Source organism: Myxine glutinosa, chromosome 13 (genome assembly GCF_964187855.1).
Source record: "Myxine glutinosa chromosome 13, kmMyxGlut1.1, whole genome shotgun sequence".
In the NCBI taxonomy this organism is placed as follows: Eukaryota; Metazoa; Chordata; class Myxini; order Myxiniformes; family Myxinidae; genus Myxine; species Myxine glutinosa.
Window position 1 is genome coordinate 67,974,374 of NC_136273.1, and position 26,749 is coordinate 68,001,122.

General features: G+C 42.5%; 1 protein-coding gene across 4 annotated transcripts in view; it reads left to right on the forward strand.

Annotated features, from left to right (window-relative positions):
* The window catches only part of LOC137412533 (plastin-2), a 220,229-nt gene that overhangs the window by 75,346 nt on the left and 118,134 nt on the right, over positions 1–26,749 (forward strand). For all 4 annotated transcript variants that reach the window (XM_068097857.2, XM_078767613.1, XM_078767612.1 and 1 more), the window contains 7 exons: positions 2,504–2,667; positions 3,468–3,597; positions 10,202–10,334; positions 14,780–14,861; positions 15,344–15,509; positions 24,851–24,993; positions 25,413–25,508. In XM_068097857.2, the coding sequence (XP_067953958.1) occupies positions 2,504–2,667; positions 3,468–3,597; positions 10,202–10,334; positions 14,780–14,861; positions 15,344–15,509; positions 24,851–24,993; positions 25,413–25,508 (914 nt within the window). The remainder of the gene's footprint in view (positions 1–2,503; positions 2,668–3,467; positions 3,598–10,201; positions 10,335–14,779; positions 14,862–15,343; positions 15,510–24,850; positions 24,994–25,412; positions 25,509–26,749) is intronic.

A 26,749-nucleotide genomic window follows, 5' to 3' on the forward strand; every position in this document is an offset into this window, starting at 1 on the left:
ACTCACTGCAGGCAGGTTGGTGGTCCTTCCGTCTTCTACCGACTCCTCTCTGGCCTTGCCCTCCCCCAGCTCTCTCTGGGCTCTGTCCCCCAAATATTCCTGCACGTCGCACAAGATCTGCATGCAACCCTCTTTTGGTTAAACGGCCAAAATCAAGACTTTCTGCTCACCTTCACCCCTTCATTCCTCTTTTCTCCCACCTCTGGAACAAACTCCCTCACTCTCTTCAATCCCACTCCACCCTCCAGGTCTTTAAAACAGCTGTTCACCACCATCTCTTATCTTCCCCCATCCAAAACCTTGATCTTTTCTACTTCCGCTAATTTCACCCCAAATCCTACACTTTTTTGAAATACCAATTTCTGTCCTGGAAGTCCTTGGTCTCCTTGTGTTTTATACCTCCCCCCCCCCCCCTTCCCACGCCTCCTCCCCCCAAGCCCTCTCCCTCCCACACTTCTCCCTGCTCTCAAATGTTGTGTTTGTGTGCTTCCCCTTCTCTCCCGATCTTGTCTTCCGCTCCCTCTTTTTATATATTTTGTTTGTCTGATTGATTTGTTTGTGAAATTAATGTTAGCTCTTTCACGAGCCTCGATTCAGTATTAAAAAAGAAAAAAGAAAAAAAAAAGAAAAAAAAAAGACTAAGCGTTGTCCTTGTCGAATTATGACGTCATAATTATGGCACCAATGACGTCATTGTTAACAACACCTATTCCCCATATGGAGTTCTTTACAATGAGCCATGTTTCAATTTTTTCCATGCAGTGGTTTTGGAGATATAGAGGTGCAACATTTTTCGGTTTTTCCAAGATGGCGCCTGTACCACATGGCTTATGACATCATGATTATCATTAAAATATTCGAAAGGAGGAGGCGCTCATATGGTGAAAATTTCGTGTCCATCAGACCAACAGTTGGTGAAAAAAATATAATAATGATCAGATAAGTGTTGTACTTGTCGAATTATGATGTCATAACGAAGGCACCGATGACTATCATTAACATATCTTATTCCCAATTGGGAGTAGTTGACAATGAGCCAGGTCTCTATTTTTTCCATGGAGTGGTTTCAGAGATATATAGAGGTGCAAAGTTTTTCCAAGATGGCGCCTGTACCACGTGCCCTATGACGTCATAATACTCATTAAAATATTCTACAGGAGGAGACCCTCCTATGGTTAAAATTTCATGTCAATCGGACCAACGGTTGCCAAGAAAATGATTTTTTAAAATGCAGACACGTACGGCAGACACATAGGGCACATACATGTGCAGCACACGGCACACGGCATGTACGTACGTACCTGAATGCTTAACCTCGATTTTCGCTCAGCGAACGCAGGGTAATAATCAGCTGGAATACATCATTGGGGAACACCTATTGGTGTATGAAGTGGGTCTGATGGATAACCAACAATGTTTACAGTAGATGTACAGTGCATTCAGAAAGTATTCAGATCCCTTCACTTTTTCACATTTTGTTATGTTGCAGCCTTATGCTGAAATCGTTTAAATTCATTTTTTCCCTCTTCAATCCACACTCAATACCCCATAATGACAAAGAGAAAACAGGATTTTAGAAAGTTTCGAAAATTTATTAAAAAGAAAAAACTGAAATATCACATTGACATAAGTATTCATACCCTTTGCTATGACACTTGAAATTTATCTCAGGTTCCTCCCATTTCTCTTGATCATCTTTGAGATGTTTCTACACCTTGATTGGAGTCCACCTGTTGTAAATTCAATTGATTGGACATGATTTGGAAAGGCACACACCTGTCTATATAAGGTCTCACAGCTGACAATGCATATCAGAGCAAAAACCAAGCCATGAGGTCGAAGGAACTCCCTGCAGAGCTCAGAGACAGGATTGTGTCGAGGTACATCTCTGGGGAAGCCTACAAAAAAAATGTCTGCTGCATTGAAGGTTCCCAAGAGCACAGTGGCCTCCATAATTCTTAAATGGAAGAAGTTTGGAACAACCAGGACTCTTCCTAGAGCTGGCCACCCAGCCAAACTGAGCAATCGGGGGAGAAGGGCCTTGGTAAGAGAGGTGACCAAGAGACCGATGGTCACTCTGGCTGAGCTCCAGAGATCCTGTATGGAGATGGGAGAAACTTCCAGAAGGACAACCATCACTGCAACACTCCACCGATCTAGGCTTTATGGCAGAGTGGCCAGACGGAAGCCTCTCCTCAGTGAAAGACACATGAAAGTGAAAGACACACATGAAAGACACATGAAGTCAGGTAGTGTGCAAGTGACTGAGATGGTTTGTATTTGCTTTCAAATGTGAGATGTTATTTTTTGAGAATGCAAAATCAACAGTAAACTGGGGTACCTGTGGATTGATTTTCCGAGGATACCTGTAGATTGATTGGAGGTATTTGTGGATTGATTGGGGGTACCTGTAGATTGAGCGATACTTGTGGATTGATCAGGGGTATTAGTGTATTGATTATTGGTATTTTAAGGTTCTATGCCACGTTTTTGTTTGTTATAGATTCCAATGGGAATGGATTCATTGAGCAGTTTGAGCTTCAGGATGCGTTTAATGCAGCTGGCCGACCCATTCCGGGTTACCAAGCTCGAGACATCCTGAGCAAATTGTTGGCGACGGCAGATTTAAACCATGATGGAAAAATCAGCTTCCAAGAGTTTGTCCTGGTGAGATAAGGGTACTAAAATACATGTACTAACACTATTTGTCCCTGTTACTTTGCCCCTGGCAGGGCCTGTGGAATTAAGTAGTCGTGCCAAGGATACTGATTATTGTCCCCCGTCGCACCGCGGAGCGAAAGGGGGACTATGGTTTTCCCCTCCGTCCGTGTGTGCGTCCGTCCGTCCGTGCGTCAGTCTATGCGTGCGTCCGTTCGTGCGGGCGTGCGTGCGTACGTGTGTGCGTAAGTGAAGGACCGAATTATAATTTGGTGTGTGGGTGCAACCCACGTCAAAATCCAAGATGGCCGTCGCCATGTATGTCTGACGCGATGTATGTCTGAACCTTGTGAGCGGAATATCTTGAAAGATAAGCGAAGTACCAACATCTAATCTGGTGTGTGGGTGTATCTAGGCATGAGGAAGAAGGCTATTGAAAATTAGGTCGCCACGTCAAAATACAAGATGGCCGCCACCATATATATGTCTGAACCTTGTGAGCGGAATATCTTGAAAAATAAGCGAAATACCAACTTCTAATCTGGTGTTTGGGTGTATCTAGGCATAAGGAAGAACGCTATTGAAAATTGGGTCCCCATGCCAAAATCCAAGATGGCCACCTTGCGTCTTCCACTTTGTCAACTCACATCACTTCACCGACGGGGGACGTAGGCGTAACGCTTGTTTTCCTTGTGCTCCCATATACAATTAATGAGATTGACTTTGAGCATGTCGATGATGATTAATTATCTGTTATGCACCACTTCCATCCCAACCCCAATTCATCATATTCCCTTTCCCTTTATCAGCTCATGCATGAGGTGGGCAGTGAGGAGGTGTGCCGCACATTTCGCAGACAGGTAAGCAAGCGGGATGGACTCCTCTCAGTTGGTGGGAGCTCCAGATGCTCCAGTGAGGGGACACAACATTCACACTCTGGTAAGCATCATTGTCATCATCATCAGTAAACCGGTTTGTTTCAGTTCACCACATGATGATAGTCTCCAACTCATGTCGAGAGGTTTTTGGCTTCCTGTCGCATTTTCCAGGAGCGGGTTGGTGAAAGTCAAGCCAGAATTTTTTTTAATCTGTGTGGCGATTTTGGGAAGGTCACCATGGGATCAATATCATCCACCAATGAATGCCATCTGGCAGAACACCAGAGGCGCATGCGATTTGCACTTCTGGAAGAGGAAGAGACTTCCGGTCGTTCGATTTGGACTCTTCTCTTCTCGGAAGCTCTTCTGCCTCTTCCCGTTATCCAGCAGAAGAGGTGGTTAGAAGAGGAAGAGGAAGAGGAAGAAGAGGCGGAAGAGGCAGAAGAGGCAGAAGAGAAGAGTATACTTACGCAGCAAAAGTTGCAAGTGAAAACACAATCTGGATATTTGCATCAAGTTGTGATGTAGTGCCATCTTTGTCTAATTCTTCCATCATGAGCGTGAGTAATACATGTTTGGCCGCCATCTTGCTTCTCTTCTGCCTGTTCGGTGCAAAGCAATCTTCCGGAAGAGGCTTCTGCCTTCGGAAGAGACCAAATCGCACGCGCCTCAGACGTAACTGTTACGAGAAAAACTACTACCCACATTTTCATTACTACCACCCCATAAAAAACTCAAAATAATGACGAGATTAATATTAAAACGCAGAAGGCAGCCTGAATGATAACAAAGAGTGGAGATGCAGCCGCTAACCACCGGGTGTTAACAACACAGTCGCTCTTACAGCACCTCCGGTTGCCGCGAACGCGAACGGCGTATCGGAAGGCACCAAGGCTGCATCTCCTGTTTTATATCTGCGATTATTATACAATTCAGAATAATGACGAGATTAATATTAAAACTCAGAAACCAGTCCGAATAATAATAATGAGTGGAGATGCAGCCTCGGACCATCTGCTGTGAACAACAGTTACAACACCACTGTTCAAACAGCACATCCGGTTGCCGCGAATATTGTGCTTTAATGCACCAGGCCGGCATCTCATGTTGTGCATCTTTGATTATTATTCCAGGTATGCATCGATTTCTCTCAAAATAGTGAATGTTGAGGCACGATGTTGTTAAGTTTATTATCCATGTTGCAAGTAAAGTCGCATAGTGCATTATTGGGTTGTTATTAGTTAAGGCCCACAAACTTGGGGAACAATGGAAGCATTTAGTCAAACCATCTCTGTCAATCCATCATACCAAATGTGTTCTGGGGACAATGATGGTACAGTGATACCGTGATTGATTACGTTGTTTGGTTAGCGATGTTATTTGTTGGGATATTAGGATTAATGGAAGCATTCTGTGCATGATTAATTGAACAGTGCACACCACTGTTCTTACAGCACATCCTGATCCGGTTGCCGCGAATATTGTGTTTGAATGCGCCAGGCCGGCATCTCATGTTGTGCATCTTTGATTATGCACTGGTCAACAAAATTTTTAAAGTTTTATGGTTCTAGTATATTTTGAGGTGATTCTAACCAACTTGAACGTGTAGATTTCGATTATGATATCCAATTTTCACTAGCACATCCAGTTTTTGAGAACCAGTATACCATAGGAATATCAGCCACAGCTGAAATTCGGGTCAAATTCGTCTTGTACTCACTAATCAGGACTTTGTAACGAGACTATCTGAGCTGGAAAGCGTTGCTTGGGATAGCTTTGTGGCTCTTGCTGACAATTACCTTGGAAATTTTCGAGCACCAAATTATGAAGAGCTTGTGGACAAGATGTTGAAGAGTTACCAGGTGCTCGGTGCTCGAATGTCACTCAAGATACATTTCTTCCATTCTCATCTGGACTTCTTTCCACAAAATCGTGGCGATGTCAGTGATGAACATGGAGAAAGGTTTCACCAGGAAATTGCCATCATGGAGACTCGATATCAAGGCCGATTCAATCCAAACATGATGGGCGACTACTCTTGGACTTTACAGCGTGAAAGTGATTGCTCCTACAAACGCAAAAGTAAAGTTCAGAAGCACTTTTAATGTGATGTAAATTAAAAACTTAAAGTTCATATTATTTTTTGTGATATTTTATAAAGTTCATATTATCTTTTGTGATATTTTATAAAGTTCATATTATTTTTGGAGATTTAGATTTTTTTATGTGATGTAAATAAAAACCTTAAAGTTCATATTATTTTTTGTGATATTTTATAAAGTTCATATTATTTTTGGAGATGTACATTTTTTATGTGATGTAAATAAAAACTTAAAGTTCATATCATTTTTTGTGATATTTTATAAAGTTCGTATTATTTTTTGTGATATTTTATAAAGTTCGTATTATTTTTGGAGATTTACATTTTTTATGTGATGTAAATAAAAACTTAAAGTTCATATCATTTTTTGTGATATTTTATAAAGTTCATATCATTTTTTGTGATATTTTATAAAGTTCGTATTATTTTTGGAGATTTACATTTTTTATGTGATGTAAATAAAAACTTAAAGTTCATATTATTTTTTGTGATATTTTATAAAGTTCATATTATTTTTGGAGATGCACATTTTTTATGTGATGTAAATAAAAACTTAAAGTTCATATCATTTTTTGTGATATTTTATAAAGTTCGTATTATTTTTTGTGATATTTTATAAAGTTCGTATTATTTTTGGAGATTTACATTTTTTATGTGATGTAAATAAAAACTTAAAGTTCATATCATTTTTTGTGATATTTTATAAAGTTCGTATTATTTTTTGTGATATTTTATAAAGTTCGTATTATTTTTGGAGATTTACATTTTTTATGTGATGTAAATAAAAACTTAAAGTTCATATCATTTTTTGTGATATTTTATAAAGTTCGTATTATTTTTTGTGATATTTTATAAAGTTCGTATTATTTTTGGAGATTTACATTTTTTATGTGATGTAAATAAAAACTTAAAGTTCATATTATTTTTTGTGATATTTTATAAAGTTCATATTATTTTTGGAGATGTACATTTTTTATGTGATGTAAATAAAAACTTAAAGTTCATATCATTTTTTGTGATATTTTATAAAGTTCGTATTATTTTTGGAGATTTACATTTTTTATGTGATGTAAATAAAAACTTTAAGTTCATATTATTTTTTGTGACAATAAATAGACTTATTGAGACTTAATCAAGAAATTTGCATGCTCTAAAGATTTTGTCCACACTTATGATGTACTACGTCGAGGTTACGTGATAGCGAAATATTAAGGTCAGATTCGGATTCGTGGGCACCAAGTTAGTTAGAGACAGTTGAAAATAAGTCAGAACCAACTTGGCTGTTGACCAGTGTTATTATTCCAGTAAAATAATTTGGAATTGGAATGGCGACTCTGCTCTGATCCATCTACCTCATCACCCTGCACCATCACACCGGAATACTGTTATAATGCAACATAACCTCCATCTGAGCAATGTCAACTTCCATTCGAGCTTGTTTATTTACTTTGTACATCCATGTGAATATCATTTCCATGCATGTGTATGCCCTTGCATGTGCATGTTTTCACTCTAGAAATCTACATTTCCATGAATAACATTTGCCTTCTTAGTAGGTTTAGAAAAAAAAAACATTATGAGAGTTTTAAGGAAAGGCTTCTAAATATGCACATACTCATGGATACATATGAACACATGATATGTGCATACACATGAACACATGATATATCATGTGCATACACATGATTCACATGATACACATACATACATACAAACATACATATTGTCACGGTCTCTGGATTTGGACCAGTCAGGCAGGGGCAGATCAGGGATTTCAAGACGGATGGGTGCACCAAGCCAAAGCGCTGAAACGGGGGGAGGGGAGGGGGGGGGGGGGGTACAGCTTTCTCCACCTGCACATGTGTACATACATGTACATGTTGATGTCATATCCTCCACCTGCACGATCACCAATTTGGCAATAGATCAATGAAAAAGACCATATGCCATCTGCCAGAAAGCCGAAGTGGTCTTTACTTCACTTTTTGGCAAACAGATCGCTCGACCGAGAATCTGACGCTCTGTCCGGATCACCCTCCGAAACAGGATGGAAGCCCGAGCGATGGTTGGGTGAACTCCTAGTTGAAGTCCCAATCAAAACAGTACTAAAACAGTTGCTGTCATACCACCAGCAGTTGCTCTCACTGGGCTCCTATTATCCGGATCCAGTGGTACACTAAAGTGTAGTGATTGGGGAGTACAGTAGCTGCCCTGCAGTAGCCACATTCGTGGCCTAGTTGCTGCCAACTGTCGATTTCAAAAAGGTATTCCTCACGCCAGCAAGTATCTCCACCATTGACTAAGACGTTCTTCTGCCAGAGAGAAGATCCAATGTCCTGTTGCCGACATCTTTACCATAACCCTGGCAAGGGAAGTATACAGGTACTTGGCCTTGCCCAAGGGCCTCTGGTGAGCTAGCAGACGTAAGGGGTGCTCTAATGTCCCATTCACAGACCTTCAGTCTGTGCCGCTGCTGTACATACATACATATACACAAACATACATACATACACATTATATACATACATATACACCTACACACTACCTTGTTATACAGCTACCATTCATCTCGTCATGCTAACCCCGATCTCTGTGAGTCCTACGCAGCTGCAGAACCTATCTCTTGCATACTGAACATCCGGCAGGTCTATGCTGTGCATTTACACGTTTAATCTGTTTCTAAATACATTTATGACTCATTTTCTCACTTTCCCTTCTAAAAGATCTCACGTACTATGCTGGAATTATTCCTGTTTTGTTTTGCTGCTGGACTTTATAGTAGTTTCTTCTCAAGCCTTGGTGGTAAGTGGCATGCCATCTTGCCCTCAGTGTGGTTGCCTCTTTGTACCCCTTGGATTCTGCTACTTCAGTTTCCCCCAGATCTTTATGAATCGCATAATTCCACCTACTTCTTGGCTCATCCTATAGATAGGGCTGAGGTAGCAAGGAAGAGGTTCATTGTTGGAATGTGATGGTCAATTGGCAGCCATGTGGGAGGAGGTGATTAAACTACTCCAAGTGGCACTTGGTAACGTTGCCTCCTACTGTTTCTATATATCCCCATCGTCACCTGATTTATTGTGGCATTAGATGTTGAATCCACTGTTGTCTGCTAGAGATACCTAGTCCAGTCTGCTAGAGATACCTAGTCCAGTCTGCTAGAGATACCTAGTCCAGTCTGCTAGAGATACCTAGTCCAGTCTGCTAGAGATACCTAGTCCAGTCTGCTAGAGATACCTATCTGCACCTAAAATGACTCAAACCCTCTCAAATACTTTCTGAATGGGATGCAGTATTTAGATTCATAATGTAGTACTTGTGCTTCATATACCTTTGGTCTTCACTCTCAGATTGTTATCCATAAACATTGCCTTGTGTTGGTGCTCACAACCTCAGAATACCTAACAATTTCATTTGCTGATGAAATTCGAGGTCGAAGATATGGAAATTAGTCTACACACTCAATTTCGCCATCAATTGCAGGTAGAGGTGCTTTGTCTTCTTCAGTTGCTTCTCTTGCAATTACTATGAGATTACTGTTGAGTATGTTGAATGCCAACACAAAGGTTTCCATTGACTAACTGGGTCTCTTGCATAGTTTGCTCAATCTCAGGCCTAGTTGTGCCACGTAGTAACAGCAATGGTAGCATTCAGTCAACCGTGTCTACTCAGCATTGCATCTGTACTTTTGGACCAGCTTCCTGTCATGCGTATACATCAGATTGACTCCTACTAGAATCTCATCAACTCATGCACTCCAGTGTTCCACCACAAGACAAATATGCAACTGAACGGACAGATACCATGCAACATCCATGCCTCAGACTATTGTCCGCATCAGTCTCTTCTTAGAGCGGAGCCTGGTGTTGGCTTAGCGGTTAGGGTGCCGGCTTGGGATCCTAGGATCCTGGGTTCGAATCCCGGTCGATCGCTGAATTAACGCCAGGGGGGTTGACTCAGCCTGTCATCCTTCCGAGGTCGGCAAATTGAGTACCAGCTTGCTGGGATGAATGATCCCCGTGTGTATCCCAGGTTAGAATAGGTACACCGTATCCCTGCGCATCGTAGGAGCATGTCCAATGGTTGGCGTCAGGAAGGGCATCCGGCCTTAAAAACATAGCCTCAAACAGGGAACCATGATTGTCATGGGGCCCGCAAGGCTAACCCCCGCTCTAGCGGGGAAAATAGCCTTAAAACGATCATTCATTCATTCATTCATTCTCTTCTTAGAGGAGAGGAATCTGAGCTTGCATGGTTTTATGAAAGAAAGAATGAGCTTGATTGGTTGATAATTTCAGGTTTGATCCTTGATAAGAAGGAAAAAGCTTCTTTTTACAACTAAAATATCCGTCAGTCTACCAGTCGGCCATCTTTTATCAGATCGGAAAATATAGTGAGGTGCACGTGTATACCAATCATAGTGCCCCATTTTCTAGTTCATGACTTTTAGAAAAAAAAATTAATCCTGTTAATATTAACGGATCATTTTGTACTGATTTAAGACAATTTATTGCAAAAAGTGTAATGATGAGTTGTAACCCATCTTGTTGAATATGTTCTTCAGTGGAGGAACGTGTGGCCTTCTCTGCATGGATTAACAAAGTTCTTCAAGCAGATCCAGACTGCAATCATTTGTTGCCCATCGATCCCCAAACCAACGATCTCTTCTGTGTCCTCACAAATGGAATCATCCTGTGGTATGATGAAAAATACTACTTCATTCATGTTCCTTATTGAACTGCTAGTTGAAGTCCCAATCAAATGGTGATCATAAACACTGTATGGATTGCAGCTGATGAAACAGGTGAACTTATCAAATCAAGGAAATGTTTTTTCTCGAGCTTGAAAAATATTTTTCATGTGGAACAAATCCATACATCCGGATAACATCCATTCATTCACTTTACATCATTAGAATATTGTTACAGTTGTCAGCCTGGGCCAGTTGCCTGATCTGGATTCTGACAAACCACTATAAAGTGGTCAGGCCTGTTTGCGAGTTATGATGATCCAAGCAGGATCGCGGGACTGTGTGCCACTCTACCATACTTTTTGGTGGAACGTCTGAGGCGGTTAAGTGTCATTCTGGGATTTACCTCACGCTTGGTACCAAATTGGCAGCATAAGCGGTTTTGCTAGCCGGACGTGGGGTACATTTCATGCACAACGCTAATCACTTCCGAACCCAATCTGTCCTTCAAAGGACGATTAAGAGCCAAGAGTGGCTCACGGTTAGGGTAACTCAAATCGCTCAGAGAGACCAAGTAGGTTTATATTTGTATTTATTACTTGCAAAATCGAAGATTTTTCAAGTATATTGGTCGGTTGCGTTTGTGGTTCTGTCTGTCTGTTTGTCTGTCTGTCTTTGTCACCGGCCTACAGGTCACAATTCTAAGCCGATCGTCACGAAACTTCACCAAGCTGTATAGGTCGTCCCAAATGAGAAGCCTATTGATTGTGAGGTCAAAGGTCAAAGGTCATCTGGAGGTCAAATTTCTAAAATCGCCATTTTCAACCAATTGACTTGAAAATTGAACAACATCTGCATATTGAGTCACTAAATTGAGAAACATACTATTTTTGAGGTCAAAAGGTCAAAGGTCAACTCTAGGTTAACTTCCAAAATCATCAATTTTCATCTGAAAGCCCATCATTTTTCATCCGATTGACTTGAAAATAGAACAGCATTTGTATTGCCTCACTAAATTGGGAAACCAACTTTTCGAGGTCAAAAGGTCAAAGGTCAACTCATGGTCAAACTTCTAAAATCATCATTTTTCATTTGAAAAATCATCACTTTTCATCCTGTTGACCCAAGCTTTGATCATGATCGTAAATTTTTTATCTTCATGAAATGGACAATTTGCTGTAACTTTTGGGGGAGGCGAGGGGGCAGATTTTACAAGTATCGTGCTCCGCATGACGCCTTCTTGTTGAATTATTATGAGGGAAGAACAAGGGACACAACAACATTTATCTACAATTCTATTTAGAAATCAAAATACACGCCCCAGGTATCATACTATGGAAGATCCTTAATTATATAACCAAATTGGGTCCCAATCACACCACAGGAGAAGGATCAGGGAGAAAAGACAGGACAATGGAATACCCTCTGCGAACCAGACATAGGCCACATGACCAATGCGTGCCTGAACAGACAGGATTTGGACACTGTCCCCGCGACAGCAGGTCAGACTCCGCAGCTCTCTGACCCCGTCTGACCAACAGCTGAAACCACCTGAGCTGGCCCAGCCATGAGTGGTCCATTGATTGGTATGGGGGCAAGGAATCATGAACCATAACCCACAAGTTTTAAAGCCCGGATGACAATCCAAACCACAAGCTCGCCGCTGGTTGGACATGCAGGAACCCACGGCACCCTGCTGGGATGTGCACATGGTCTTTTGTAGGCTCCTGTGATGCCCCTCCTTGTATTTGCTTTGTAAAATTCACATAGACGACAGAATACAAAGGGATAAAACATTCAAAATGGATTTAAGAGAAAAGCAGTTTTATACACAGACATTAGGGAAGGAAGATTAGCTTTCTATACAAATAATGATGTATTTCCTAATATGGTCATTTTACCTCACTTTTGCGCTAAACATGCACCATGGAAATAACTATTGGTAAGCTATGCACTCTTTAACTCTTAGAAACCATTTCCACAATAATATTGTTCCGTGTGTGGGAGAGTGGGGTGGGGGGAATTAAGTAGGGAATCTGTTAGGCCGAATGTCCGTGTAAGCGTTTGTGTGTCTCCATACAAGGGGTGGAGCTATTCTACTTAGGTAGGGTTTAAGAGTAATCCCCAGTGTGTAGTTGCCCTGTGATTTTTTTTCCCTTTGTTCTTAAAACATTCACTCGGCCAGCCATGCAATCAGAACATTGCCACAATACCAGCAGTACTCAGACATTACGACCCCGCCCAGCCGAACATTGTTGATGGGCGTCAAGAATGGCTGTGAGGTCACTAACCGAAGGACGATTGGTTGAGACGATTTGACAGCATTCAGTGTTTGGAGTGAGCATGACGTCAGATGGAACCTTCGAGAACGGAGGACGAAAAAGTGAAGGGACCGCCATTTTTCTCTCTCTCTCTCTCTCTCTCTCTCTCTCTCTCTCTCTCTCTCTCTCTCTCTCTCTCTCTCTCTCATGCTGGCTTTGTGGTGAGTGGACGCTGTGACCTCTGGCTCTTGGCTGCAGCTGGCTCATGTGCGCTTTTTGTGAGGAGAACATTTCGGAGCTTTTGGGAGCTTTTGCCACGTTGGAGGAGGGGAGGTTGTGCGACTTGATGCTCTTCGGTGGAGCTGGGGACCATGTTGTGCTGGTTGGCTCGGGATTGAGCGTGAGACGTTTGGCTGCCTGTGGCACGGCTCGGTGTGCTCACGTGAGTGACCGGCACCATTGTTTGAGCACTTCGACGCACGGTCCTCTCGTCGACCGACCCCACCAAAGTGCTCGTCGAGACCAGAGCTGAGTGGAGGCAAAATTGGGGGAGAGGTGGGGTGGGGGGGGGGCATTTTATTTTCTTTGCTTTAATCATTCCCCTGTCTCTTTTTGTGTCTGAATGGAGGAGCCTCATTTGGGAATTATAGTTTTTACCTCACAGTTCATTTCTTTATTGCCTGCATTATTTTCATTAGGTCATTATTCTTTGCATTTTCAATTTCTTATCTTGTACGTTTATTTGTTCGTGGTTTCGGATAACCCCCCCGTCGCGTCTTTCCATTCAAATAAGACCACGGGACCTCGGTTTCCCACGCGTGCCAAAAAGATACACCACCATAATTTTGGGGTATACTCCTCGGAGTTAAAGTTCGTTTTGGCCATCCGTCAGACTGAGGTCTTCACTTGAGTTGACGCGACAATGTGATCAAAAATGCAACATAAGGCAGCAAATGCAACTTTAATTAATGTCCGTGTAATTTCAGTGGAGGCCGCCATGCCTTGTCCACGATTGGCTGTGAAATGCATGATGTCACCTACCTACGTTATTTGGATACACCATGGGCTACAAAACACATGAATCTTCTCAAATTTGTTTCGACTAATTGTGGACAAGATATGATGTCCTCCACAAAATTACTGGGGAATTTATTCATTCATTTGTGTGCAGCACATCACTGCTGGTTTGCATTATTGCTGCAAGCACTGTTGTGCCACTGATGCAGTGCCCCCAGTCGTTTTGGGCAGGTATTTGTTTTTCTGAAACTTTTCTTTCTATTTGTTTCTCTGAAACTCTTTCTCTTTAAGTGCTGATGGGATTGTGATCAAACTTGAATAAAATGTTCTTTAGTGTGGTAGAATTTAAGTTTGTTCATGGGACCCTCCATATCCACCTTTAAGTAGGTCATTGTAAGGTTTAAAGGTCCCAAAAGTACCTGAATTTTTATTTAGTTTTACCGCCATTTTGGATCATAGGAAAACCATTCAAAATCTCCTTCTCTGAAATTGCCTAACTGATTGATGCGAAACTTTACATATATGATCAACCACATGAAGGAAATACATTTTGGTAACAATGACATCATTGGTCACATGGTCTGGCAGCGATATTGGATCGAAGGAAAACCTTTAAAATTAATCTTCTCAGAAATCACTTAACCAATCAATGTGAAACTTTAAATATATGATGGACTTCTAATGGGGACGTTTGATTAAAAGAAGCTGAACTGAAACATAATATGGCTGCCAGTGATGTGAAAATACATAAAGTGGGCAGTATCTCAAAAAATATGAACTGTAGACACCTTGGAGTTGCATCTTATCAAATAGGGCTAATTTTGACACAACAATAAATAACATAATCATACCGAAAGTAGGCAATATCTCGGCAACTAAGGCTCAGAGACAGCAGGAAGTTGCACTACTGTGAATTTCATGTCAATACTACCTGATCTAAAATGTGTATTCTAAATCCAGCTCTTAGTTTTACCCTGCTCCATCCATCACTCCAACTTTTGTCAACCAGCCAGGTGAGCTACAAGACCATTGGTCATCTATTTTTGTTCATATAATGATGTAAGGTGCAGATTTTGATATTGATGTCAGATGTTATTATCATCAGTTTTTAAAAATGGCCTTTTATTCCACTTTATGTTCAGTTATGATCATTCGTTATGTCTTTACGTTGCAGCAAAATGGTGAATCTCTCTGTACCCAACACCATTGATGAAAGAGTCATTAACAAAAAGAAACTAACTCCTTTTACAATACAGGTGAGACCAAGACTACGACGATAGATATTGGATAATGAGTGGATAATGTTCAGGATAATGAACAGGTCATACGAACCCAATTCCTTTTAAGAAAGTTCGCTGATTTTTCACTTCCACATTCATTGATTGGTCAACATTGGATTGATTTACTCCGGATGATCATTTTGGTCGCACAAAATTTACCAGATCAATGCCCCTTTAAATGCTTCATGAATCTTACATCTGGAAACATTACACCTGATTGTACACTGAGATTGCAATCATTGGTTTCAATCGAAATCAAATCTAATTTGATATATCATTCCATTTCAATTGATGTATTCCCTCAACCTGACTGGTGACAGCATGATTTTTAGAGACATTGAATTCTCCAATATGAATCTGTTGGCTCACGTGCTGGTACGATCCAATCTTACCATGTCAAATCACAGCTGTAACCTGACACTTCCATCGTTAATCTTTTTTTGGAATCTCCTCTCCAGGAAAACCTGAACCTGGCTCTCAATTCCGCCTCGGCTGTAGGATGCCAGGTGGTTAATATTGGTGCTGAGGATCTTCGGGATGGACTACCCCATCTTGTGCTGGGTCTCCTATGGCAGATTATTAAGCTGGGCCTCTTTGCAGACATCAATCTTTCTGAAAATGAAGGTATTGTGTAACGCTTGCCTGGATGTTTTTTTACTTGCGAAAATCGAAGATTTTTCAAGTATATTGGTTGGTCTTGTGCGGCATTCTGTTTGTCTGTTTGTTTGTCTGTCTGTCTGTCTGTCTGTACGTCAGTCGCCTACAGGTCACAATTTTCAACCCATCTTCACGAAACGTCAACAAATGGTAGAGTTGGTCATAAGCAAGAAGTATATTGTTTTTTGGGTCAAAACGTCAATAGGTAAACATAGGCCAAAGGTCACCAACTTTGTCATATTTCTAAAATGCTCAATTTTCATCCGATTGACTTGAAATTTTTAGAGGATTTGCATATCTGGTCACCGAATTCAACCACCAACTATTTTTGAGGTCATCATAGGCCAAAAAACGTCAACATTGGCCAAATTTCTAAAATCCTCAATTTTCATCCGCTTAACTTGAAATTTCAAGGGGATTTGCATATTTGGTCACTGAATTCAACCCCCAACTAATTTTGAGGTCAACATAGGCCAACAACTTATTTTAGGGATTTCGCAAGTATCGTGCTATGCACGACATATTTCTTGTTCATTATTTTCTCTTCTGTTCAATCTGGCCCTACATACTGTTACATATTTATGTGAATGTATGTGGATTACCATTCAGGTCTTTGCTTATCCGTGTGTAGTATATTAAGGGTTGTTGTGATTGGAGGGTCAGGAGCCCTTCTGAACCAGTGGCCGGAAACGGAAGTGACCGAAAACGGAAGAAGAAAAGACACGAGGGAACAGGACGAGTATTCTTCTTGATCGTCCTCGCCCCGCGACGACAAAAGGTGGAATCGACCTCGCGCTGCGTGGAAAACAGAGGCGTTCCGAAACCCGTTTGGCGAGAGGAGTTACCTGGACGCGTAACTACCTTTTGACACGTCAAGTCCCCGTGAGTTCGTGCACGGAACCAAGCGGTCGCACGTTGAGCCTCGCACGCGTTGCAAACCGCGCTTGGTTTGCCCCGTCTACAAGGACGCGTACGGGTCGCACGTCGAGCCTCGCACGCGTTGCAACCCGCGCTTGGTTTTGCCCCGTCTACAAGGACGCGTACGGGTCGCACTTTGGGGCCTCGCGCGCGTTGGAAGCCGCGCTGGATTTTGCCCCGTTGCTTGGCAAGGAGGGGCGCTGCAGCAGCTGTCCCCGGTACGAGGCGGCACGTTTGGAGCACGTCCGCCCGGGGTTCGTTCAACCGCCCGTGTGCGGAGACGAGAGACATTGTGAGAGACATTGACCACGGAGGGAGTCAGGAGTGGGGCTCACGTGAGGAATATATAAGATGGCCATCTTAGAGTTAGTGTAGATGAGTTTGCATCTTTGTAATATTGATTGTGCATTGTTGATGGTTGTTGATTGCTCAGGGAATATATTATTGATTATTCCGGATCCTTGGTGTGGGGTTTCTTCTTGACCGGAATTCATATTGGTTGCGTTACGAAAGCTCATATATATCATCCTACTTGCTGGCGAAGGTCCTCTCACGGTCCGGGGGTCACCGAGACCAGGTAGTCACCGAGGGGACCACGTAACAGAATTGGGGGCTCGTCCAAATTACGATTTGCGGTTTCGCAATTGGGTCTACGTCCGGGATTTAAAATTGTATAAAATAATAAAATAATAATTTTTATTAATTAAAATTTATTAATTAATTATTAATTGGCAAATATTTTTTTTTTTGAGAAATTGGGGTAAAATCTTGGGTGAAGGTTAACAGGTGTTAACGATAGGCACCATGGCGTTTGTGGCACAGAACTTTGGGGTAACACCGAGTGAGGCACAGTTCCGAGCGTTGCTAAAGTCGGACCTCTTGAAATTGGCCAAACATTTTAACTTGGAGGTCCGAACTAATTTGAGGAAGGCAGAGTTGCAGGCCACGGTGATAGAATTTATGGTGGGATTAGGAATATGGGACGAGTTAGCCTGGCAGTGGCTACCCGAAGAGCCAGAAGACGTTGAGCTCCGGAAGCTGGAGTTGCAATTACGGAGCCAGGAACGGATCAAAGAAGAAAAGGAAAGCAGAAGAGAGGAGAGAAGAGAAACAAGCAGAGGAAAGGAGAGTGGAACGAGAACTCCAGGAAAGGTTAGCAGAAGAAGAAAGGAAAGCAGAAAAGGAAAGAGCAGAAGAAGAAAGGAAAGCAGAAGAGAGGAGAGAAGAGAAACAAGCAGAGGAAAGGAGAGTGGAAAGAGAACTCCAGGAAAGGTTAGAAGGGAGAAAAGCGGAGGAGAGGAGAGCTGCAAGGGACCTCGAAGCAGAGGAGAGAAAAGCGGAAAGGGAATTAAAGGAACGTGACATGGAGCTTCAGCAAGAAATCAAATTCAAGGAGCTGGAGTTAATGAGAGAACGGGGAGAGGCACCACCCTTGCTGACGGGGTCGACACCTAACCAGAAAACCTGGGATGTGGGCAGACATGTGAGGCTGGTTCCACCGTTCAGTGAAAAAGAAGTCGCGAAATTTTTCCCACACTTTGAGAAAGTGGCTCGACAATTAAACTGGCCGGAGGAGGCCTGGACCATACTCGTGCAAAGTGTGCTGGTGGGGAAAGCTCAGGAAATTTATTCGGCGCTACCAATGGACCAATGTGCAGATTATGAGGTACTGAAGAAGCACATCCTCAAGGCCTATGAGTTGGTTCCGGAAGCTTACAGGCAAAAATTCAGGAATGCCAGGAAGAGGGAGAGTGAGACCCATGTGGAGTTTGCCAGAGTGAAAGAAAACATGTTTGATCGGTGGTGTGAGTCAAAAGGAGTCGGGAAAGACTTCGAAACATTGCGGGACTTGATCCTGGTGGAGGAATTCCAGCAGTGTGTCCACGAGGACATCAAAGTGTACCTGCAGGAAAAGAAGGTACCAAAGTTGTGGGACGCAGCCACCATGGCAGATGATTATGCCTTAACCCACCGAATAGGGGTCCACGAACCTAACTCCTCGCCTAGATCTCCGCAGGGGAGGTGGGGAACAGCAGGTGCGGAGAACGACCATACATGGCGGCGGCCTCGAGATGATTATGGGGACAACTATGATACCCCACCGGTTCGAAATCAGAGGGATGCGGGCCCAAGACAAACTTATAGTTCGGGGGGCCCGAGGCAGACCCCGAGTTTTTCCTCCGGGCCTACTTGCGCGTTTTGCAAGAAACCGGGACACTTGATGTCCAGTTGTTACCTCATGAAAAGGGACAACCCAGAGCGGAGTCCGACTATTACAACTCCGAATGCGATGGCTAGCGTAAGAAATCGCCATCAAAAGGGTTACCAACCATTTATTTCAGAGGGGTTTGTGTCACTGGATGGAGCCTCGACTAACCGGAGACCGGTTAGGATATTGAGGGACACAGGGGCCCACCAATCTTTAATGCTTGAAGGCATTTTGCCATGGTCCGAGGAGACGGCAACGGGGGATAGTGTTCGTTTACAGGGGATCGGGGGCGGTGTTAGTGCTCCCCTTCAGGTCATCCAGTTGGAGTCCGATTTGGTGTCAGGACCGGTCACCGTCGGTTTACAAGCCACGCTTCCTGTAGAGGGTGTATCTGTGGTTATCGGGAACGATTTGGCCGGGGGTCAAGTTTATGGTAACCTGAGGGTTGGTAAAGAGCCCAGCAGGGAAAATAACACCACACCAGCTCGGGAGGGCGACCAAAGTGCCAAGTTATTTGTAGGGGGACTGAACTTCAAAACAGAGGAAGAAGTTCTGACCTCTGTCTTCAACAGATATGGGCCGCTGGTGGAAGTGCGGTTGGTAAGAGACTGGGAAACGCAACAGTCAAGAGGGTTCGGCTTTGTCACGTTTGCCAGCACAAAAGACGCCAGAGAGGCAGAGAAGAAGTGGAATGGCAAGGATTTGGAGGGTCGGACCATAACAGTAGGGAAGGCATTTCGTAGGCGTCGAGAGGTCTACAGGAGAGGACAACTGGGCGGTAGTTTTGGTAGTGGCCGAGAAGGAGACCGCTATTCATGGGACTACAGGGACCAGTGGTCCCACCCTAATTATTAGGGAAGTTCTGAGAAGTTGAAGCACTGAAGGCGGCGGAGCCGCCGAGCCAAGATTCCTACACGAATTAACCGTGAACGCCGTTCCTAAAGACGTCCATGTAGTGAACTTTCATGCACGGACTAACCGTGAACTCCACGTTCCTCAAGGCGCCCATGTAGAGAAGTTTCCTGCACGGACTAACCGTGAACTCCACGTTCCTAAAGGCATCCATGTAGTGAATACTCGGCTTGGCCTCCCGGAAAAAGTGCTATCGAGTTGCTTAACTTTGGGATCTTTGATCAACCCCTTAACCTTCATTCCCAAGAAACTGACGGGCAAAGTCAGAGGGTCATGAGATGGAGTTTGATTTGGCAGGGACAATGTCGTTGTTGGTACTTAGTCCAGAGGGAGTAATCTGGAGGGGTTGTGGTGAAATTTTGGTTGCTTTAGTTTTAAGTGATAACTGTGCCCGGGGGGAACGGATAATGTGGGGGGTGTTGAGTTATCTGGTTTGTTTCTCCAAATTGGCCGGCAAAGAAAGTTTTCGCTGGGTTCAAACTTTCTTTCTTGAAGGGGGGGAGTGTTACATATTTATGTGAATGTATGTGGATTACCCTTCAGGTCTTTGCTTATCCGTGTGTAGTATATTAAGGGTTGTTGTGATTGGAGGGTCAGGAGCCCTTCTGAACCAGTGGCCGGAAACGGAAGTGACCGAAAACGGAAGAAGAAAAGACACGAGGGAACAGGACGAGTATTCTTCTTGATCTTCCTCGCCCCGCGACGACAAAAGGTGGAATCGACCTCGCGCTGCGTGGAAAACAGAGGCGTTCCGAAACCCGTTTGGCGAGAGGAGTTACCTGGACGCGTAACTACCTTTTGACACGTCAAGTCCCCGTGAGTTCGTGCACGGAACCAAGCGGTCGCACGTTGAGCCTCGCACGCGTTGCAAACCGCGCTTGGTTTGCCCCGTCTACAAGGACGCGTACGGGTCGCACGTCGAGCCTCGCACGCGTTGCAACCCGCGCTTGGTTTTGCCCCGTCTACAAGGACGCGTACGGGTCGCACTTTGGGGCCTCGCGCGCGTTGGAAGCCGCGCTGGATTTTGCCCCGTTGCTTGGCAAGGAGGGGCGCTGCAGCAGCTGTCCCCGGTACGAGGCGGCACGTTTGGAGCACGTCCGCCCGGGGTTCGTTCAACCGCCCGTGTGCGGAGACGAGAGACATTGTGAGAGACATTGACCACGGAGGGAGTCAGGAGTGGGGCTCACGTGAGGAATATATAAGATGGCCATCTTAGAGTTAGTGTAGATGAGTTTGCATCTTTGTAATATTGATTGTGCATTGTTGATGGTTGTTGATTGCTCAGGGAATATATTATTGATTATTCCGGATCCTTGGTGTGGGGTTTCTTCTTGACCGGAATTCATATTGGTTGCGTTACGAAAGCTCATATATATCATCCTACTTGCTGGCGAAGGTCCTCTCACGGTCCGGGGGTCACCGAGACCAGGTAGTCACCGAGGGGACCACGTAACAATACATTCATTAGGTCTTCATCACCACGGTCTTCATCACTTCAATGCAATGCAATGTTTTATTAGCCCCCGTTGGACTTATGGATTAGGTCGCGTCCGTCTGTCCATCCATCCATAGGTGCGTGCGTGCTTCCACAACCATATATTGTACATGTAAGGCCCATTTTGTTCATACTTGGCATAAACACAATCCATGATGGCAAACATATACACATCATTTGGTTTTATGATGCGTTCAAAGATGGCCGACTGGCGGCCATTTTAGTTGAAAAAACAATAACAACCCGATGTTGAACACGTCCTCAAACATTTCTTAGAAATGCATTTACCAATCTTGTTAAAACTTGGCAAAAAGATAATGAATGATGACTTACATATATATGCATGTCATTTGTTTTCGAGATCAGATCCAAGATGGCGGACTGGTGGCCATTTTGTTATTAAACGTGTCCCCAACCATTTCTCAGACAAGCATGGTCCGACTTTGTTCAAACTTGGCACAAAGACAATACATGAGAGTATACATATGCAGAAGATTTTGTTTTGCCATCCAACCAAAGATAGCCGAATTGCTAAAACCACAGGGGCTATGACATTTTGTCTTTTTACCTCTTCCACCGAAGGTGGATGGAGGTTATGTTTTCACCCCTGTTTGTCTGTCTGTCTGTCTTTGTTTGTTTGTCTGTCTGTGAAAAAGATATCTCTAAAAGTTGTGGACGGATTCGGATTAAATTTTGCAGAGAGGTAGTGTATGTGATACAGACGAAATGATTAGATTTTGGTGAAGATTCGGATTCGGATCCAGCTCGAATAATTTTTTAAGTAAATCTTCACCATTGGGAGATAGGGCCAAAAATGATACAGTCGTGGCCAAAAAGATTGGCACCCTTGCACTTTTTTCAAATAATGCACCATTTCTTCCAGAAAATTGTTGAAATTAAAAAATATTTTGGTATCTGCATATGTACAGTATTTCTTTGATTTGCAGTGCAACAAAACAAAAATGCTGAATGAATTACTAAATCTTAGCTTATTCCACACAGAAATCCTAAAATGGCCTGGACAATATTATTGGCACCTTTTAAAAGTTGTTAGGAATAATTAGATTTCAAGCAGGTGATTCTCCTTGGAGGTCAGACAAGAGAATTGTCTGACGAGGTCAGACACAAGATTGCAGCCAAGCATGGACAATCTCAAGGCTACAAGTCCATCTCCAGAGACCTTGATGTTCCTGTGTCCACCATACGCATTGTTATGGGGAAGTTTAAGGCCCATGGCACTGCAGCCAACCTCCCTGGACGTGGCTGCAAGAGAAAACTTGATCGAAGATTGCAGCGAAGGATTGTTCGAATGGTGGAGAAAGCATCTCGATCAACTGTCAAACAGATTCAAGATGACCTTCAGACACAAGGTACAGCAGTTTCAACTTGCACCATTTGTCGCTAACTCAATGAAAGGGATTTATATAGTAGGAGACCCAGGAGGACAGCACTGCTGAGAAAGCATGACTGGAGTTTGGCAAAACACACCTGAACAAGCCAAAATCCTTCTGGGAGAATGTCCTATGGACAGATGAGACCAAATTAGAGCTTTTTAGTAAAACACATCATCTCTATGTTTACAGAAAAAAATGAAGCCTTCAAAGAAAAGAACACCTTCCCTACAGTCAAACATGGAGGAGGTTCAGTGATGTTTTGGGGTTGCTGTGCTGCCTCTGCCACTGGGTGCCTTGAATGCATGGCATCATGAAATCAGGAGATTACCAATGCATTTTGGGGCCCAAGGTTCAAACCATTGTTAGAAAGCTGGGTCTCTGTCGAAGGTCATGGGTCTTGCAGCAGGACAATGACCTCAAACACACTTCATAAAGCACCGTGGAATGGTTCAAGACAAAACACTGGACTGTTCTGAAGTGGCCAGCAATGAGTCCAGATCTAAATCCCATTGAACACCTGTGGGGAGATCTGAAAACGGCAGTTGGGAGAAGGCACCCTTCAAATCTGGGAGAACAAGAAGAGTGGGCCAAACTGCCAATAGAGAGATGCAGGGAGCTCATTCATGGCTATAGGAAGCACTTGACTGCAGTTATTTTGTCCAAAAGCTGTGCTACCAAATATTAAGTCTAGGGTGTCAATAATTTTGTCAATGTCATTTCTTTTTATTTTCTGATTTAAACAGATATATTAAGTTCTGAATAAAAAACAAAGGTTCTGTAAAATTAACAGTGAAATAAAGAATTGTGCAGACCAAATCCTTTAGTCAATGTCAACTTACTTTTAGAGATAATTGTGTTATTTGAAAAAAGTGCAAGGGTGCCAATATTTTTGGCCACGACTGTATATAGCAGGATATCTCAAAAAGTTATCAAAGCATTTGGACGAACTTGGTGTTCCTGTTGTGTGTGTGACAAGGACTAATCTATTCGATTTTGGTGAAGATCTGAATATGAATTCGGATACGAGAATTATTTAATTATTAAGTGATTCTTCACCATTGGGTGATTGGGCTAAAACCGATACATAGCACAATATCTCAAAAAGGTGTGGACGGATTTGGACGAAGCTTGGTGGACAGGTTGTGTGTGTGTGACGAGGACCAATCAATTCGATTTTGGTGAAGATCTGAATATGAATTCGAATTTGACAATTATTTAATTCTCAAGCGATAGGGCTAAAACCGATAGGTAGCAGGAAATCTCAAAAGTTATGGACGGATTTGGACGAAACTTGTTGGATCGATTGGGTGTGTGACAAGAACAAGCCGATTAGATTTTGGTTCTGGTCCGAATCCAGATCCGGCCTATCAGTGCGATACAAAACAATCTGTTCAGCCTAGCGGAGTTATGCACCCCTACCGAGTGCTGTTCTAGTTACCCTCGCCGGAGGAGAGGGTATTGCATTTGAGTCCGTTTGTTTGTTTGTTTGTTTGTTTGTTTGTGTTTGTCCGCAAAGAATAAATATGATTTTCTCTCCAACCGTTAGTCCGATCGACAGGAAATTTTCACCATAGGTGCAACTCCACTTGTAGAATGTTCTAATGATAATTATGACGTCATAGGTCACCTGCTTCGGCCGCCATCTTGGAAAAACCGAAAAACGTTGCACCTCTACATATCCGAAAGCGCTGAATAGAAAAAATTGAGACATGGCTCATTGTAAAGAACTCTCCATGGGGAATAAAATATGTTAATGATGATGTCATAGGTGCCTCCATTATGACGTCATAATTCGACAAGTACAAAACTTCATCTGATCAAGATGAAATTTCTTGAGCGTCTTGTGGTCATAAATTGGTGGAGAAAAAAAAAACAATATTGATGACGTCATAGGTCACGTAGTTCTGCCGCCATCTTGGAAAAACTGAAAAACGTTGCACCTCGATATCTCCCAAAGCGCTGCATAGAAAAAAATTGAGACATGGCTCATTGTAAAGAACTCTCCGTGGGGAATAAAATATGTTAATGATGATGTCATAGGTGCCTCCATTTATGACGTCATAATTTGACAAGTACAAAACTTCATCCGATCAGGATGAAATTTCTTGAGCATAATCTAGGCATAAATTAGTTTAGAAAAAAATAATGATAACGTCATCGGTCACGTGGTTCGGCCGCCATATTTCGTTTACCACAAAAGCCTTAAAAACTACTGAAAATACATCCTGGCAAGGATTTGCAAACTCTGATTGCTCTTTTCTTGTTTTCCTTGTTTTTTTGTGTAAATGCTTGTCCCTGTCTCTATTTCAATTGACTAATCAATACCACTTCCATTAAAGGTTCAAATTGAAATCCACTTCATCCTGAAAACTGTTTCTAGCTCTGGTAGCCCTGCTCATGGAGGGTGAACGCCTGGAGGACTTGATGAAACTATCTCCAGAAGACCTGCTGATCCGTTGGGTCAATTACCACCTCAGAAATTCTGGCGAGGCAGGAATTGGGAACTTCACCACAGACATTCAGGTCAATTTCCATACATGGCATTCATTATATTGAAAGTATGACACCATAGGTTGGTTATGTTTATAGGTTTGCGGATGAAACAATTGGTTTTGATGTTCCACTTTTATGGAGGACGTGCTCTACAATGCAGTGCCCCACTGCAGGGTTGTTTTGTTTTAATAGATTTTTGTGGGCCTTTTTTCAGTATGGCGGAGGCCTGAATTTCCCAGTCTCATTTGTGGTCCCTTTTTCTGACAGGAAGGAACAAGAGATTCAAATGCATGAAGTTCTCTTTTTTTTGTTTTTACTCTGGTTCACAAATACGTATGGGATGATTGCTGATATGAGATTTTAAACCCTCACCTTTTCCAGGGGATGTACGACATAGCACAACAATAATTATTAGCCAAGACTATTATTATTATTATTATTTCTCTTAGGATTCGCGGGCATACTTTCATTTGTTGAAGGAGATTGCACCACGAGGACATGGAGAGGATGAACAACGGATTGATATTGACCTTTCTGGTCTTCAGGTAATCATTACATCTTTATGTTTCCACCGACGAAGTCGCCGGAGGCATTATGTTTTCAGGTTGTCCGTCCGTCTGTCTGTGATAGGTTTTCGTCACCACGATAACTTGAGAACGGCTAAAGGGATCTTAGTCAAACTTGGCACAGGTATGTACAACGAGGTAAAGATGAACTGATTAGATTTTGAGATCACGAGGTCAAAGGTCAAAGTCTATAATAGGTCTATAACTTGAGAACGGCTGAAGTGATCTAATTCAAAATTAGTACAGGTATGTATAATGTTGTAAAGATGAAGTGATTAGATGTTGCGGGCATAGGTCAAAGGTCAAAGTCTGTAATAGGTCTATAATTTGAAAACGACTGAAGTGATCCAATTCAAACTTGGTACAGGTATGTATAATGTTGTAAAGATTAAGTGATTAGATGTTGCGGGCATAGGTCAAAGGTCAAAGTCTGTAATAGGTCTATAATTTGAAAACGACTGAAGTGATCCAATTCAAACTTGGTACAGGTATGTATAATGTTGTAAAGATTAACTTATTAGATTTTAGGGTCAAAGTTCAAAGGTCAAATCTGTAATAGGTCTATAACAGGTCTATAACTTGAGAACGGCTGAAGTGATCGAATTCAAACTTGGCACAGGTATGTATAATATTGTGAAGATCAAATGATTAGATTTTGGGGTAAAAGGTCAAAGATCAAATCTGCAATAGGTCTGTAACTTGAGTACTGCTGAAGTGATCTAATTCAAACTTGGTACAGGTTTGTATAATTATGTAAAGATTACCTGATTAGATTTTTGGTTCAAGGTGTCAAAGGTTAAATGTGAAAGTCTGTAATAGGTCTAAACTTGAGAATGACGAAAGGGATCTAACTCAAATTTGGTACAGATATGTATAATGATGTAAAGATAACTGATTAGATTTTCGGGATCCCGAGGTCAAAGGCCAAAGGTCAGAGGTCATGTCAGGTAAAAATGTGAGAACTTGTGAACAGCTGAAAGGATTTAAATTAAAACTTGGCGCAGGTATGTATAATTATCTAAACATTAACTGATTAAAGTTTGGGGTCAATAGGTCAAAGGTCAAAGGTAAAATCTAACAGGTAAAAATGTGCTAACTTGGCCAATGCTGAATGGATGTAAATCAAACTTGATACAAGTATTATAATGATGTAATAATGTGGGCAGAGGCATATCAGTCGACGCAGTGAGGTCGAAGATTGTCGTTCTAGTTTTATGACT